We start from the raw sequence: 16,088 nt of genomic DNA on the forward strand, positions 1-16,088 counted from the left end.
TGTCTTCTTGCTGCCATCATTTGCTGGTCAGAGATTCAGACTTACTCAAGACATATATGTAAGATCGCACTTTGTAAGTTACAACCTGTTAAAGAAAAAAAAAATCACACATTTCATAGATGTCCATTAGCTCAGTGTAAGCATTAAACATTTACAATGATTTATTAATTATTTTGCCAAGGTTTCCCAGAACAATCTACTGACACATTCTCCATCAGGGAAACCTGGCTTAAAGGTTGACACATCTGAAACCAGGCCCCTTCATTGCTGTCTTCTCAAAACAAGGTTCCTAAAATTATTCATAATCAGTGCTAAAAAATTTGAGCTGTGGCCTGGGATTATCAGAAGAGACTAATGCAGTTAAGGCTGGAATTCAACAACAGTAGGTGCCAAATCGCCTTGAGATTCTTTGAAAATCCCAGCAGGCAAAACAAGAGTGAGTTGATGTAACAGGTTTTTACACATTTGGACACATTTGCAATAGACTTCTGACACTTTGACTCTTTATTGCAAGCCCATATCTCTACTGTGATTTAAATCACTGTCTGTGCTCATGAACTAGTCAAATTTGGGTTTGAGAAAAGTAAGAGATCATTTATACTGAGTCTGTTGTAAAAATCACTCCCACCAACAGACTTTAAAGTATTTCCAGTCTGCCAGGGCTGCTATGATTAAAGAATTATCTTTCATGACACATTCTACAAGCACCAATTTGCTTTGATATACATCTAAATGCCATACACTTCTGAAAAAACATGAAATTTACAAATGAGTAAATCTCTATTGTTTTACATGGAAGTACAAGATTACACTGACAATTAAGTCAAAGAGCTGAATTAGAATGCATTTCAATCTTTTCAAGTCTACTGTTGTTTAAATGGTCCTTACATTAAACATGCTTTATGGTGGTGTCATAACACCGACTACTACACATCTATTCACTTGGATATTGCTGATCAATCTTCAGAGAAGTTCTATTCACCCATTACATTGGACTATGCATCAACAGGCCTTAATGGTTAAAAAAAAAAAAAAAAAAGGAAAAAGAAAATGGGGTGGATAGGAGATGTGGAGCAGTACTAGAGACCAGTTTACAGTCACATTCTTTTAAATGAAAAGATGCTAGCTCCAAAGTAACTCCACCCTGATCAAAGCAGTTAAGCATGCTCACAAAGGCTAGGTACAGCCAGTCAAAAAGCCCAAGGCTGAATCAATTCAGTCTTTGCAGTTTAGTTTAAACTACACAGATTAAATTGAAACAGAAGTGAACAGACTTTTACCTTTGACTCAGAAAATGCAACCACATGCCTGCAGTGGCTCAGGCCAGAAGCCGGGGGGTACTAGAGTATGGCTCTCTGGCTGTGTGTTCACTTCCTCTTCCTGCTACCCCCAAGGTCTCTGGGGGTTGCAGTCCAGAATCACAGCAGCAGGACTTTGCAGGGTTGCTCATCACTTCTTCCTGTTTCCAGGTGCCTCTGGGATCTGTAGTCCACAGTTGCAGCCAGCAGTAAATTTGAGTGGGAGGGAAGAGGTGTTTAACCTCCCTCCCTGGCCCCAGACCCCAGCCAGGGTTTGCCGGGGGGGGGCAGTCCCTCCCTGTAGACTGGGCAGCATCCCTAGGTGGGCTTGCCCCCCCTCTACCCCTTTGTCAGCCAGCCCTCACTGCTCCAGCTAGGGAACAGAGGCACAGAGTCAGCCCTGCTCTCTGCAGAAGACAGCCCAGCCCAGCCCAAGGCTGGAAAGCATGCTGGGGGACTGTGATTTAACTTGAACCAGGGGACAGATACTTCATAAACTGATTTGACCCAAAACAGTTAAGTATAATACTACATCCAACCAGGTTTATCTTAAACCAGTTTCAGCCATTTTCGAACTGGTTTATGTGCAGTGAACTTCTATTCCGTTACGGGTTTAAACGAGTTTCTGATCACTTAGACCAGTTTATGTGCAACTTCTGTCCCTAGACAAAAAGGAATGCACAACCCTGTATGGAAAACAGTTCTGGAACTCGGCAGCAACATAAAGGGCTCTGACCACCTCTCCACAGTAAATCCTGCAATCCTGCATGGGACAGTTGCCCAAGGAAAAAATGCAGTATTTGGCTACGAAGGACAGATCCTGTCAGGTCAATGAGGCTCCTATGTTGCCACCCAGGCTTTGCTCAATTCTAGTTTACTGAGGGCAGTGCATGTTCACAGAGCTTTCCACTAGTATACGAGGGTGACCTGTGTGCTGTTCAGAACAGTATGCAATACAGCTTCTAGGGGAAGGCTTTGTGTGCTGCTAGGTAAATGCAGAGTTCTTTTATTATTACTTTAACACCATTTCTCTTCATGTTAGAGCGGAGAACACACCACGCAGGGTCCTCTCTGGAGGCTCAAGGCCTGAGTCGTTACAGGCTGCAAAGGATCCAGCACAAGCGAATAGTCAGTCGTTTGCAACTCAGCAACCCCCGCACCAATGGATCTTTAAAACTAGGGTTTTTTCTCATTTGTACCAGTATAAAACAAAAAAGCACTACTTAGTTCAGTGTGTGCAGACATAAAAACCTGGCCTTTAGTCACACTACTTCAGCATCATGTGGCAAATCCTTTCTAGACAAAGGGATGGATTCTCCTGGGAAAGTTAAACGTTTTGCCAAAGAAAGTAGAAAACAATTAGCCAAGATCTGCTCTTGGTAGCTCCAACGTAACAGACCAGAATTTAGCCTGATCCAGAAACCAACAAATCCAATCCAAATAAGCTACACTGATGGGTTTACATTCTCTGCCTTGCTGGGGATTTCTCTTCTCACAGGAATGATCTATTTTACTGGGGGGGGGGGGGGGGGGGTTGTCTGTTAAAGAGTCCACATTTCTCTGTTCCGTCTGCTTTCAATATACATAAATGCCTCAGTTCCTGTGGTCTGCCTGAAACAGACTTCCTCGGTTTTGCTTGTTGTGCCTTGGTTTCAATTATGTATTCACTCATTGAAATGAAAGAATAAATCAGTCCTGGAAACGCTCTGTCAACTCATCTTTCTTGAAATGTCAAATGAAAAAATTCAATGGACCAGATAAGTACTTTTTATAGAATTCACCAAGTCTGAGCTGCTCAGTATTTGTTTAAAGACTGAAAACAAAAAGCCTAACAGTTAAAGATGTTCAATCATTATACAGATTGGAACAATATGCAATGCCCTGCATACTAGAACAATCCCAAAGCAAATCTGCACAGCATTTGTTCCGGTGCCATTTTCACTTTATAGGTATAAATTATTAAATTTCAAAACAGAATGAGATTTTGTTCTCTTTTGCCTAGCTGCCATGATCAATCTTTAATTCGTTAAGTGCTAAGATTAAAAACATACATGTGTAGGACCTCATTGCTCAGGTCCTGGCCAGTGTTCAGCTAAAGCTGCAATCCCAGCAACTGCACTTCCTATCATGCTACACATGCATAGCAGGATCCGCAACCGTGGGATCAGAGATCAGATCCACAGCACATTGTTGGTGCAGGGGAAGCCTAGGATCAGGATCCTGGGCTTCCTCTGTATGGCAATTGGGAAGCAAATCAACTGAACTCCACTCCCAGGGTTTTGAAGGCTGGGAGTACAGATCAGCTGACTGCCCTCCTCACCCCCATGGCACAGCACAGCCCTCGACTCCAGCTGTGCCCCAGAACCTAGACGCCCAAATCAGCTACCACTCCCAGCTGCAGGAGTGCAGGCTCCAATGTGCCCCAAAGCCAGGAAGCAGCAGTTGATTGGGACTCCCAGCCTTGTGGACACACGGGAGCTCTTTACTTCAATGTGCCCCAGAGGCTAGGAGCAGCAATCAGCCTGGGGAGCACATGGGAGTGAAGGGCTTCCATGCACTCCCCTAGCTGGGAGCCCCGATCAGCTAGCCACACATGCAATTGAAGGTGGGATGGGAATCAGCCACAAAGTTAATTATGCATTTTTTGTGTAATACCTTTGTAGTTTATTCCTTCTTTTATTACACCATTAATTGCATTAACATGTAGCCATGTTGTCAGTGTAACATCCGCCAGTGGCCCCAGAGTCACAAAGGCTGCTTGCAGGCATTAAAAAAGAGGCAAAAAACATGCTTTACCAGAGGAAGCAGTGTGTTACTTCAACCCGGCTCTGCAGCATCTATAAAGACTGGGTGCTTCAACAGGGCTTTTTGGTGCTTTTAGCTAAAGCCAATTCAATCGGCTATTAGATGAAAGTGCCAAAAAAGCCCCACTAAAATGCCCAATCTTTACAGACACTGCAGAGCTGGGTTGAAATAACATGCTGCCTCTTCCAGGCATGCATGTGACTCCGCACGGGACCACACTGAGTAAAGCACCATTTCGGGGCGGGGGGGGATTTACATCTAGAAGTACCCAAAGTGTTTTTCCAAAGTACATTAACAACACGAGTTTGCAGCTAAAAAATGAAAAGTAACCTGCCCAAGATCACACTGCATATCAGTATCAGAAAACCAGGCTGGCTTCCCAAGGCCAAGCCTGTAAGAATGGGGGATAATTTTCTTTTTGGAGCATTTACCAACTCATCAATTCCTGGAAATGAGCATGACACACCAGACAGAGCACTAGTCTGGGACTAAGGAAATGTGTGTTAATTTTATTCCTAGTTGCTCACTGACCTCGGATCGGTTACATTACTTCCCCAAGCCTGTTTCTGGAATTTATCAAATGGAGATAGTTCTTGCCTCCTTTATAAAACTCTTTAAGGTCTATAGCTGAAGAACACTGAGCATATTCCTTAACTGACACAGAGGAAAAAAATAAATCTGGCAGGAGATAAGCAAGTGAGAAACCATTTAGAAGGAAGTGATTTTTATTTTCACATCTCTAGGTATCCCAGCAGTGAGCCACATGACAGGGTTTTGAGTATGAACTATATTTACAAACCTTCCCCATCTCTGCACGTGAGCCAAGAAACAGATTGGGATAGAAAAAGGTAAGATTTGCTTCCCTCAGAAGCCCAGAATTTTGTTAAAGATGCATTCCTTCCTTCCTCTGCTGCATTCCTTGCTGAAAGCAGGTGAAATGTTTCAGAGAAAATAATTTAACATAAAACACTGTACCTTTAGTATTCATCATGTGGCATTTCAAAATGATTACATCAATAAATGTTGTCAGCAAAAAACATTAAAACTAGCACACAGCTGTTGGGGGGAGTTGCTTTACAGTGCATGAGAGGCAGATTTTTCAAAATTTATAGTGACGCAAAATTGATTACTGATTTCAACATCTGTTGCAAATTTTACATTTTATATTACCCTTCAAATGTCACTTGGCTTAAACCCATCTGAGCAGACTTTCCAAACCGGTGAACTGAGAGCCCTACCCTCTTACCAGCAAACACATAAAATCATCTCCCTGCAATCCAAATATCTTGTGACCATAAAAATAATAATTATCCGCATATATTATGTAATACGGCATTAGCACTAAAGCACTGCTAAGACTTCGCCTGGAACATATTTACACATTACATCTGTAATCACTCTGAAGCCAAGGATAGCTCAGAAGCAATCATTAGATTACAAAGTCGAGCAAAGTAAACAGTACCAGATGCAAGGCTGCAGAAATCTCAAAATCAGGAGGTTGGCAACTCTATGCATCCAGTATCTATGAGAAGCTTCCTGCCTAAAGGCAGTATCGCACATGCAGAGTTAGCAGGTGACAAACTGAGATTTCACAACAGTTCCACACTGCCAGACCCCTTTTGCAGGCACGAGGTGCTAGAAGTGCAATCTCTGAATGGCACTCCATTCTCTTTGCAGCGTTGGAGTGTTGTAAGCAAAGGTTCAAGTTCAAGTGCAACTGCATTACTTCCCAGCTTAGGCAAAGTTAAGAATGATCTTTTGCGATGGAAGTCAATTTGTTTTGCTACATCTCATCTACTGAAAACCAAACTTTCCTCCAATGAAATTCCAATTAAACTTGAAAGGGGGGAAGGGAGGGAGATAACTTAAGATTTTATCAGAGAACTAAAACCAAAGAACTTAAACACACAGGAGAACGTAACTCAAAACAAAAATTGGAAAGCGCTGGCAAGGAGTTCCTTAGCTTTTGTGACCCTTCTGTAAGGACAAGATCACATCCTGCTTTGTCATCAATTCTTGCAGTGACATTACATTACATTAACCTAAGGGGTGGTTTTTTTGTACAGTTTCCATCTGCTTAAAAGAACACTGGCACCTGCCCCTGAAAGTTAAAGCAGTTCAGTAATGCCGATTTAATGACTGGCAGAACAGCAAGTTCTTTGAGGTACCATGTGCCGAGCAGATTGGACAGGATTTATCATGAATAAGTCAAAGAGATACAGAAGGAAGAGGTGGTCCCACATTGAGGCAAAAGAGTGTTCACAATATTGACTTTTCCCTAATACTCCTGTATTCAAGTTCACCGATTTCCTTAGAGCCAAATGAACGCATTAACATTTTTTGCACTAATTTCTCAAGCAAAAGGGAAAAACTCCCAGAAAGTAACATATGCACAGACTAACAACACAGGGTGAACGATGCATCCCAAGGTTAGAGCTTGAAATATCTACCCTAACAAGTTTTTAAGAGCATGTTAGCCAGAGACTTTGCTGGGTTTGTTTAGTCAGGGATGATCCCATCTTGACCGGGGGTTGGACTGGCTGACTTCCTAATGTCACTTCCAACCCTGCTTTTCTATAACCCGATTCTCTACCAGTCACTACTTTGCCAGCTTTTCTCCAAAGTTAATAGACTCTTGTGTACAAATGTAAAAGCCTTTTAAAACAAGAACTATTCCTTCTAAAGGCAAATACAATATTGTGCCATTATGCAGCCCAAAGCAGTTGACCAACTCCAAGCCAAAAAGTGCACTTTTTGGCTCAACACCTATCCCTATCCTTTATGGAACCGTGACATGGTTTTCAGAGTCAAGGCTGAGCGGACAACAATATTAGGTTTTTAATAGCTACCAACTTCCAAGCCTTTACCTAGTAAAATTAGCGAAAATACAGTTCATACTGTCAAAAATGTTAAAGGTTGAAAGGGATCATTAAATCACCTATTCTAACTCCTGCGCAACACAAGTCATAGAATTTCACCTTGTTACTCCTGTACTGAGCCTGATAAATTGCGTTTAATTATAACGTATCTTCCAGGAAGGCATCTAGTCCTGCCATAAAGACTCCAAGGGACAGAGAACCCACCTCTTCCCTTATTAATTTGTTCCAGTGGTTAATGACCCTCACCAGTAATCTCTGCCTTTTTTTGTAATCAGAATTTGTTTGGCTTTAGCTTCCAGCCATTGGCTCTTCTTATCCATTTTACCACCGAGCTAAAGAGCCCGTTAATACCGTGTATTTTTTCCCAGTGAAAGAGTTGAACCACCTGAAGGCAAGTCAGCTCACAATTTCAGGTTAAGTTATTGGCTCTGGAAGGAAGAGGGGGCGAGTCAGCTTTCTGGATGCTTCAAAACACAATGCCTGAAGAAGCACATTTTAAATTGCCCATTAGTTTAGTCACTTAGCTGACATCCTGCCCTGCCTTCTCATTGATGAACAGCACTGAAGACATGTGCAAAATATCTATTTGGACTCAAAACAAATGAAGTTTCCAAGAGCTCAGCAGCGACCGGTAATCAAGATCCACAGACCTCCTGTCTAACAGCTCTCAGAACGAAGAATTCAGCAGAGAGATCGTCTGCACAAGGATTACTTTCAAGTACCTTTTGCTCTCTGCAAATTGCAAATGGCTTCTTCCATATCAAACGAGAGAGAACCCACCACTTGTAATAGGGAGCAATAGTTCACTGGATAAATGTCCTGGTAGCCAGCCGTTTGCTTGTTGCGTGCTGGTAATAATCCATAAAATTCACGCACTTGATTCCAAGAACTTTGCCCATTAAGGCAAAATGGGAAAGCTCATCAAGCAGGTGGGATGAAGATTGTTCTTTTCTCAGAAGAGACTTTATCACTAGCAGTGTTAGAGCCTTAATTGAGAAGGCTTAATGCCTTTTCCATCTTGAGAAAGGATGAGAAAGTTCATTCCTATGAATCCACTAAAACAATCCAGCGCTGAAGTGGAGGATAACACTTGACATCACCCTGACTTTCCTGGTTTCATGTCTCTTTAAAAAGCAGCATTTCAGGGCTGAGACCCTCCCTCACTGGAAATATAACCAAGGCCAGTCACCACAGTCCCCTAATCTAGCCGGCCCCTTACATACTACTGTGAGGCTAACAACAAGTTCAATCATAAGCACAAAAATGGAGAGGAAGACTATAGAAACAGATCTCAAAAAAAAAAAAGAACAAAAAAAATAAGAGCAAGTACAAGACGGCACATCACTTCAGATGGTGGAAGCTGTTTTGTAGCTGAGAAAATGAAAACCCATCAGAGCCTCTTAATAGAAATGAGCTCACATCAAACTACAAAACACCAATCTATCCGAGTCCCAGAGGAATTGTATAAAATATGACAGCCGAATTCAAGGTGCAAAACTCGGGACTTTTGTTTACTGACATACAGCCTTGCTTTCCCCCCCACCCCGGCACAATGCCTTACCACGTCCCTATCCAAACATCTCTATTGTAATACAAACCATATTTCTCAAGAATATCAGCAGCTGCAGCAGCTTTCACCACACTTAATTCATCAGAGTCCTATGAAACGGTGCTTAATCTCCCACTTGAACATCAAACAATGTGCTTAGAGGGAAACCTGAAAGGTTCTCCTTTTTGGAAGCAGCTGTAGAAATTTATTAGGTCCCTGCTACAACCATAACCATTTGTAAAAATTAAGAGCACCTAAAAATCCCCAAATTTCTTTATAGCTTTTGACCTGTCAGTATATTTGCCATGGCATCACATGCACAGAGGCCACATTGCTAGGAAGGTCTATTGTAGGCTACTGTTAACTGGCTTCTTCCTCATCAATGTTAAAAGAACACCCAAAGCAGCTGTCATGGAGAAAAAATGCCCAAACCCATCTGGCTGTTCTATTTCCACTTCACCTTGACCAAAAGGTATTTTTAGCTCTATGGACATATCTGCCAATATATTCACCTTCTTTCTTTTTGAGGGACAATTTCTGACAACCAGCAGAATGTACCTTATACAGCCAAGGTTGAGGGAAAGAACTCAGGCAGCCAGAGTCAGGTTTCCAAATATATCAACATTTTTCTCATGCGCTCGCTCTCTCTCTTTTTTTATTTCTTGTCATGTTAGGTCTGGTTCTCAGATCCTGGCCCTGTTAGGTCCGGGCCCCCCCAGAGCCACATCCTGATTCCATTGGTCATTGGCTTCAATTATGCCAGGATTCAGCCCCTAATTAAACAAGAAGATCCCACCCACTAAAGACACTGGCATGCATTTGCAGGACGGAGCGTTTGGGCACCTGCATTGAAATCAATGGGCCTCATCATGTAAGTAAATCTGACAGGACTTGGTCCAAATGCTGTTACCTCAGAAAGCAGCATAGATTATTCTTCAAATCAAACAGACTCTCCAGTCTGTTCAGTCTCGGCAAAGAGCATGTTACATTGTGCCAGAAATGTGAACAAAAGCAATTTTTTGGTGCAGCGCACAGCATCGGTGAATAAACAGCTGGAAAATCTGTATGCGACACGCCTATCTTGCAAATTTGCATGATACCCATGTTAGGTCAGTAGGGCTCAGTCAGGAAAATGGGATGAATCTGCAGCTGGCACAAGCTACCTCACCGCATAGACCTCAGCCTGTCCTAAAGAAAACATTCAAGCAGAGGGCCCAAAGAGGGATCCCAACAGCTGGTAAGTATGATACCTATCACTGGCAGCTCCAGTCCTGCCGGATGTGCTCAATCATACACCTCAGTGTGGAAGCATTCAATGCATCTAGACTTTAACTTGCTTCACAGACCTAAGTTCCTGGGAAAGCTTTGGAAACAACTGCTAGCACCACATGTTTTGATGGCCTCTCCCAAGCTACTTCCCATTTCCTATGGGTCTTTCTCCAGCCATCTTGCTGTGGTCAGAAGTGGTTTCAGGAGGGACTTGCCTACCCTGTCCTTTGAATAATAATACATTCTGTTCTTGGTGCACAGGTTGACTATTTATTCCCACACAGAACCCCTCTGGAGTTTTCTGTTAGACTAGGCTGCCTAACAATCCTAATGCCACAGACTGCAAGGAACAAGGATACAAGCTTTAGCTCCCAACTCCCAGATGCCTGTCGAGTCCCTCCATCTCCCAACCTCCTCCCAAGAAAAGGGGAGAAAGACTTGGTACCTTTTTAGCCAAGGCCTTTAAACTGTCGAGAAACCTTTGCCAGAAATCCTTGAAGAGTGGACGGTCGATTTTCTTCAGACTATCTTTGGTGCTAGCATCCACGCTGACATACAGTTGTGTTACTGGCTCAAGGTTTCTTGGAAATAAAAAGGAGAAAGGAATTGTTATTTTTCAGACATTATAGCTAACTGGATTTATGGTTTCTTACAGAAGGGCCCCTACGATATAATCTCTCTGAGCAAGCTGGTATGCTGAACTCTGCTCTGCTACCAGAAGCAAAGCACATCATAGTACTTTTGGTGCGAAGTTCAGCAGCAGATCTTTACCCTTCAATGGAGACCAAACAACCACAAGAGAAAAAAACCCAGAAGAGACCTCCATCAAATAACTTGTGCAAAGTACAGCATAACATAAACTGCTGATGACTGAAATGATACTTTAATGACCTCTCCCCAAAAAAGGAGCATCTTCTTTTTTTCAAGCACAGTCGTAAAACATTAATTAAGAAATGTCTTCCTAAGTGGCCCAATCAAAGGAGAAAATGTCAGTGGTTCTGCAGGAAGCATTTAAAAGTCTTTGCTTCATACTGGAACATTTGCAATCCAAAAGCCTTAAAACATGCCCTGTCCTGCCAGGAGGCAGTCCTATTTGGCAGTCCTATGCTATTCAATGGAGGTCACCCAACAAGATGCTTACAGATCTCCCTGCTGACAGGTAAATGTAAGGCTCTACGAGTGTAAGCAGCATGCAAACAGGGAAAACAAAGCAGTAAAAATAGTGGTAAGGATGTGTTCACGGTCCTTCAGAAAGGACCTGGCAAAACTCCACAGCAAAACCTGTAAAAGAGTTTAGAAATTTTGCACAGGCATGACTATAAATAGCCTTATAATGAGACCTGAGACCTACCAGAATACATAGAACGGTGATTGTAAAACTGGGCGATCAGGTGACTTTTTCTTCCCTATTCTGTATTAGTCCAGGTCTCTACCACATGCTGCTGGAGGAGACTTGAATATTGCCCCAATGAGTGCCTATATCAGGGATTCTCAAGGTTTTTGGACTTGCAGTACCCTTCACTGGATTCAAGATACCCCCTCCGTAACTTGTGAATTGAGTCATACCCAATTTAAAAAACTAACTTTTTATATTACAGTGCTTACCTCCTTGTAGAGAGGCTTGGGGGTTGGGGTGTGGACTCCTTCAGGAAGAGGCAAGCCTAAGCCTGTGCTTATCTGCTTAATTTATCTGCTTATCTCCTCACACCTTGAGGCACCCTTCAAAGGATCTGGTAGTACCCCACAGCTCTCACTGAGAAGCACTGGTCTATATCAACGATCAGTTTAACAAAGACAAAGAGGTCATTATAATTACTGTAGCTACTGTTTGTCCAAAGTCAAAAGACAACAGCTTGTCTATCTGCAGGAAAGCATATTAAGATGCATCTTTTCTAAAACTGAAGGCACATCAACTGTTTACATTATCAGCTAACTTCTCAAAGTTTTAACCTATTCAGCTTAAGAGCCTGTGATTGATTTTATCCATGTCATAAACTCCAAGGCTGCCAGAGAGTGATGTGGGCATGTACACACTTAACTGTGGAGCAAGAGTACAATAAATAATGCTATATCCAAGGATATATGCAAGGAATAAAACAGGGCATTGAGAACAACAAGCAAAACAAACCAGAATTTTCACGGGCTCTTTAAAAGCAGGAGAAATAACCAAAGCAAGGAAATTTTCACATTCGTTAACACTTTGGGGTGAGGAGGGGAAGGAGGTGAGAAGACAGAACTGTTGAGAGTTAAGATGCACATCTATCAAACACTGAGTAAACAAGAAACGTCTCTATCCAGTGGCCTTCAAGATGAAGTGACAGCTTCAAAATGTTATTATCTGTGGTTCTTAATGGTTTATAGAGAAATATTACAGAATAACCTTCTGCAAAGGCTGCTTGTGAAGGCTGCTAATGAGTAGGCTACAGTGCAAATATCCTTTAAAAAAATCCTTCCTACAGGTGTCCATCATGCCTGCTAACCAAAACCCCAAAGAAGAAAAATGAAATATGACAAAAATTGTCTGGAATGAGACCACAGCAGAGCCGTCAATTGTCAAAAAATGCAATTACTTGACGCAGACATGCAAACAACTTCTCCGATCATATTTCCAGACACAAGCACAGATCATTAAATGGGAAATAAATCCAGTATTTTAGGTGAAAAATTGAACGGTTTCATTAATGGGGCGCTGTGAGCTGGCAGTCCAAGCAGCAATCTCCTAAATGGGCAAGCATCCTAGATACAAATGGATTGTTAACAGAGCAGAGCCAGGGTACTCTGAATGTTACCCTTTGCCTAATTAAAAGAAGAGGTTGTACTGAGCATGTAGCTACTGTCTTCCAGAGTGGTAGCTGCCAAATTAATCTCTTCTCAAAAGGGGCCAAATCCTGCCCTTCTTCCACAGCTGCTGAAAACAGTCAAGAGCCTGCAGAATCAGTACAGTAAGACTAGAAGACAGCAGAGACAGTACTAAGAGAGGATGGTCAAGAATTCCTGCACCATACTGCGTCATCTGGGCCACATCATCTGCCAAAGACATGGCGAAGCTTAAAACTGTGAGGGTATGCATGCTTATTGTTCTCCCTTACCAAGGGGAGGGCATCAACTGCGAGAGCTACTGCAGTCACAACCACAACCCAGCCAAGGGAGACAGACTTCTCGGGGGCATTCCCAGCACAAGGCCGGCATATTTGCCCTGTAGATGCTGCTTCCAAAATGTAGTCCCAAGACAAGGATTTTTACCAGTTTTTGTTTCACTTTTCTCATTATACCCACACAAGACAGAACTTTTGATGCTTAGACAAGTGCATCCATGTCTGTAAGACCAGGTTCAGAATTCAAGGTGTTCAGCTGTTACAAGACAAATTCAGGCACAGTCACAGCCCAAGGATGCAGCATGACTCAGAGTAATGAATTCGGTTAGCTGATAAGCACATCAGGATGCAGCACTGTGAGATGGCAATGTGGGATCCTGACACAGATTTAATGGTTAAATACGGTAGACAGTTTGGTCAACAGCTAAAAAAAAAAAAAAAAAAAAAAAAAAAAAAAAAAAAAAATCGGTATTATCATTAGCTGAACATGCGTAGCATTTATTCACAACTAGTGACTGGATCCAAGAAACATGGACGGCAGCAATAGCATCCCTCTTGCCTTTATAAAAGTGTATGCATCTGAAAGCAAATCTTACTAATGCCAGCTTTGGTTTGTGCCACTAGCAGTCACTGGTCCAACTGCCCGGTTTACGTGCCAAGTTCTGATTTTGCTACTTAGGGTTCACTAGGAATTGATTTTTAACTCTAGTTTCTTCTTGGTTGACAACTATTGAGTTAAGCTCACCCTACAATACTTCGTAATGCCTTACACCAGAAATTCCTTTGCCTTGACTGATCAAAGATCAGCTGCAATTCTTTGAGAGTGAGTCTATAGTTTTATTTATTTATTTAAAATAAATCACTAAAATGTAGCCTAGGCTCTCTTTTATCAATTTTATTTTTAGTTTCTGGAAGGAGAAGTTTCTGTCTATCAGGCACATAATACACGGTTTGAAAAGTAACTTGATTACACAATTGCCCAATCATTTGGAACGGCTTTGAGTACCATAATTACTCACTCAAAAATGTGCAGGGCTCTCGCTCCCTCCCCATTCAGATCAAAAAGGGGATGGGTAGGAAGGAACGCACCATATCAGAAACCATGAATACGTAAATGCATCCAGCTGAAATAAGAGACTGGGAACAAGACAAACCAAACTTGTCCCTTGTGTAACTCCCCGACTTTGCTTGAGCAACACCAAGGAGGAATTGGAGTCTACACTCTTAATTAATCGTTGTTAATTATTACACTGCACAACCAATTAATACAATGCAATTGTATTAATACAATACTGCCCAGGCACGCCAGCTGTTACAGAAGACGGAGCAAGCTCTAACAATGCATGTACTTTGTTCAAATTTGTTATTAAAAAGGTATCAAACATACTTAAAAATAAGTCAATACATACACACATACTTTGCATTTGCCCATAGCCTGTATTCTCAGCGTCTTAAAATGCCCCACACACATTAATGCTCACAACTCCTTCCATGAGACAGGCTGTAAATTATTAAGTCCTATTTTGCAGATGGAGACATGAAAACAAATACTGAGCAACTGGCCAAGGTTATACATGAAGCAAATGAGCCAAGTAGTTCTGACAAGTTCTAACTCCTGCTTTACTCATGAACCATATTCCTTTTAGACTCCTGTATTCCCAAATGCAAAATACAGCCCGTCTTTCACTCCCACCTAAAATTCACAAGGACAAAACAGACTCCCCAGTGGCTTGTACTAAGAATGTTTGGTGCAACTGTATGTATCCGCTTCTAAATAAATCACTTTGGATTAAAGACGTACAGAAAACAAAATCAAGCTGTGAAGGAGGAAGAAGAGAGGAATACCAGGGAGACCTAGACAGATCTACTGTTGTGGTGTCGTGGGTTTCCATCTCCACACAAGCACAAAACAGATCTTTAGAATAAGCCAAAATGCCTTTGAGAGACGCATGTTGTATGACACTCACCTAATCTCCTCTGGGAACTGTGCATTTGTAACCAGGAAACTAGAGATGCGGTGACCGTGCAGCAATTTTAAAAATCTGTTGATTTCAGGGTACATTATTGGCTCTCCCACCAGAGAGAGGGCACAGTGCTTTGCTACCATTGCTTCTTCAAAGCGATCTGCTTTTACACCTGGCACTCCTGGGGGAGGAAAGAAGAGAACAAATAAGCAAGTGAGAAAGAAAGACCCTTAACACAAAATTCTGCACTGAAAGATCAAGTACGGGCTAAATGTACTGACCATTACAAGGAAGAAGGCTGGTTAATTCTAAAACCAGAAAGGCAACACAACACCTTCCAGTAACAGGCTACCAACTTGCAAGCAGTCCTTCTGCACCTTCTTTGGTATCAAAGACAAAACAAGTAGCTGTTTCCTACCTCTAATTTCACCTACTAAAATCTCATCAAAATAAAGGAAATTTATTTGTCGTTAGGAAACAATGGGCCAGGTGCACAGCCAATGTCAATCAACACAGCTCTGCTCAAGTTAACAGAGCGAATGTAGCACTTTTAGTCCTTAATTATGCAAGCCAGATTCATGCTAGTTATGTGGGGGTGAAGAACTTTCTATTCTACCCAGTAACATCCTCCTTCCCCCCTTGTGAACTGATTTAATCTGTTCTGCGGATGTCATTTTACATTCACTGGACGTGCCTTGATACACCTGAATAATATCCTAAGTAATAAGAGGGAAAAAAAATAAAATGAGAGAGAGCAAGCATGAGCACTAGTTTTGAAACCTGGTCCTCAACTCACCTTGTGCTGCTTAGACACAGCAGCTTAAATGGTACAGAAAATTACCTGCTCTGCCACAATGCCAAGATAAAAAGGTGTTCTGAGGATACAGCCCCAGCCTTAAATAGAGAAGGAGGTTTGTAAACAGAGCCAGGGAGTTTAATGCATATTAAGCAAGCAAGAGTTGCATACAGGCAGGTGACAGCTCTAATCTGAGTTCTCTAGGGACACTATAGGACTAAAAATGGGGATATTAACCAACTAGAAAGGAGGATCCCAGCTATTCAATGGTAGCATTAGCAATTGGGGATGTGTTGCAGTCATTTGACCAGCATGAATTATATGCTATATAGAGGTTAACCAGGGTTCCCCTGCACCAATACTATAATACAAGGCAGTATTAAGAACCTTGTGTAAACACATAAGCATCAAGGTAAGTGACCTCTCGCTCGTG

At 42.0% G+C, this 16,088-nt stretch overlaps 1 protein-coding gene across 2 annotated transcripts in view; it reads right to left on the reverse strand.

Annotated features, from left to right (window-relative positions):
* Positions 1 to 16,088, reverse strand: part of LOC149854125 (S-adenosyl-L-methionine-dependent tRNA 4-demethylwyosine synthase TYW1-like) — a 133,324-nt gene that overhangs the window by 55,060 nt on the left and 62,176 nt on the right. For both annotated transcript variants that reach the window (XM_090025008.1, XM_090025007.1), the window contains exons 12-13: positions 14,863 to 15,040; positions 10,246 to 10,381 (exon numbers count right to left, since the gene is read on the reverse strand). In XM_090025008.1, coding sequence (XP_089881134.1) covers positions 10,246 to 10,381; positions 14,863 to 15,040 — 314 coding nt within the window. The remainder of the gene's footprint in view (positions 1 to 10,245; positions 10,382 to 14,862; positions 15,041 to 16,088) is intronic.

The sequence above is a fragment of the Crocodylus siamensis genome, chromosome 13 (genome assembly GCF_052110815.1).
Source record: "Crocodylus siamensis isolate JL-2025a chromosome 13, ASM5211081v1, whole genome shotgun sequence".
In the NCBI taxonomy this organism is placed as follows: Eukaryota; Metazoa; Chordata; order Crocodylia; family Crocodylidae; genus Crocodylus; species Crocodylus siamensis.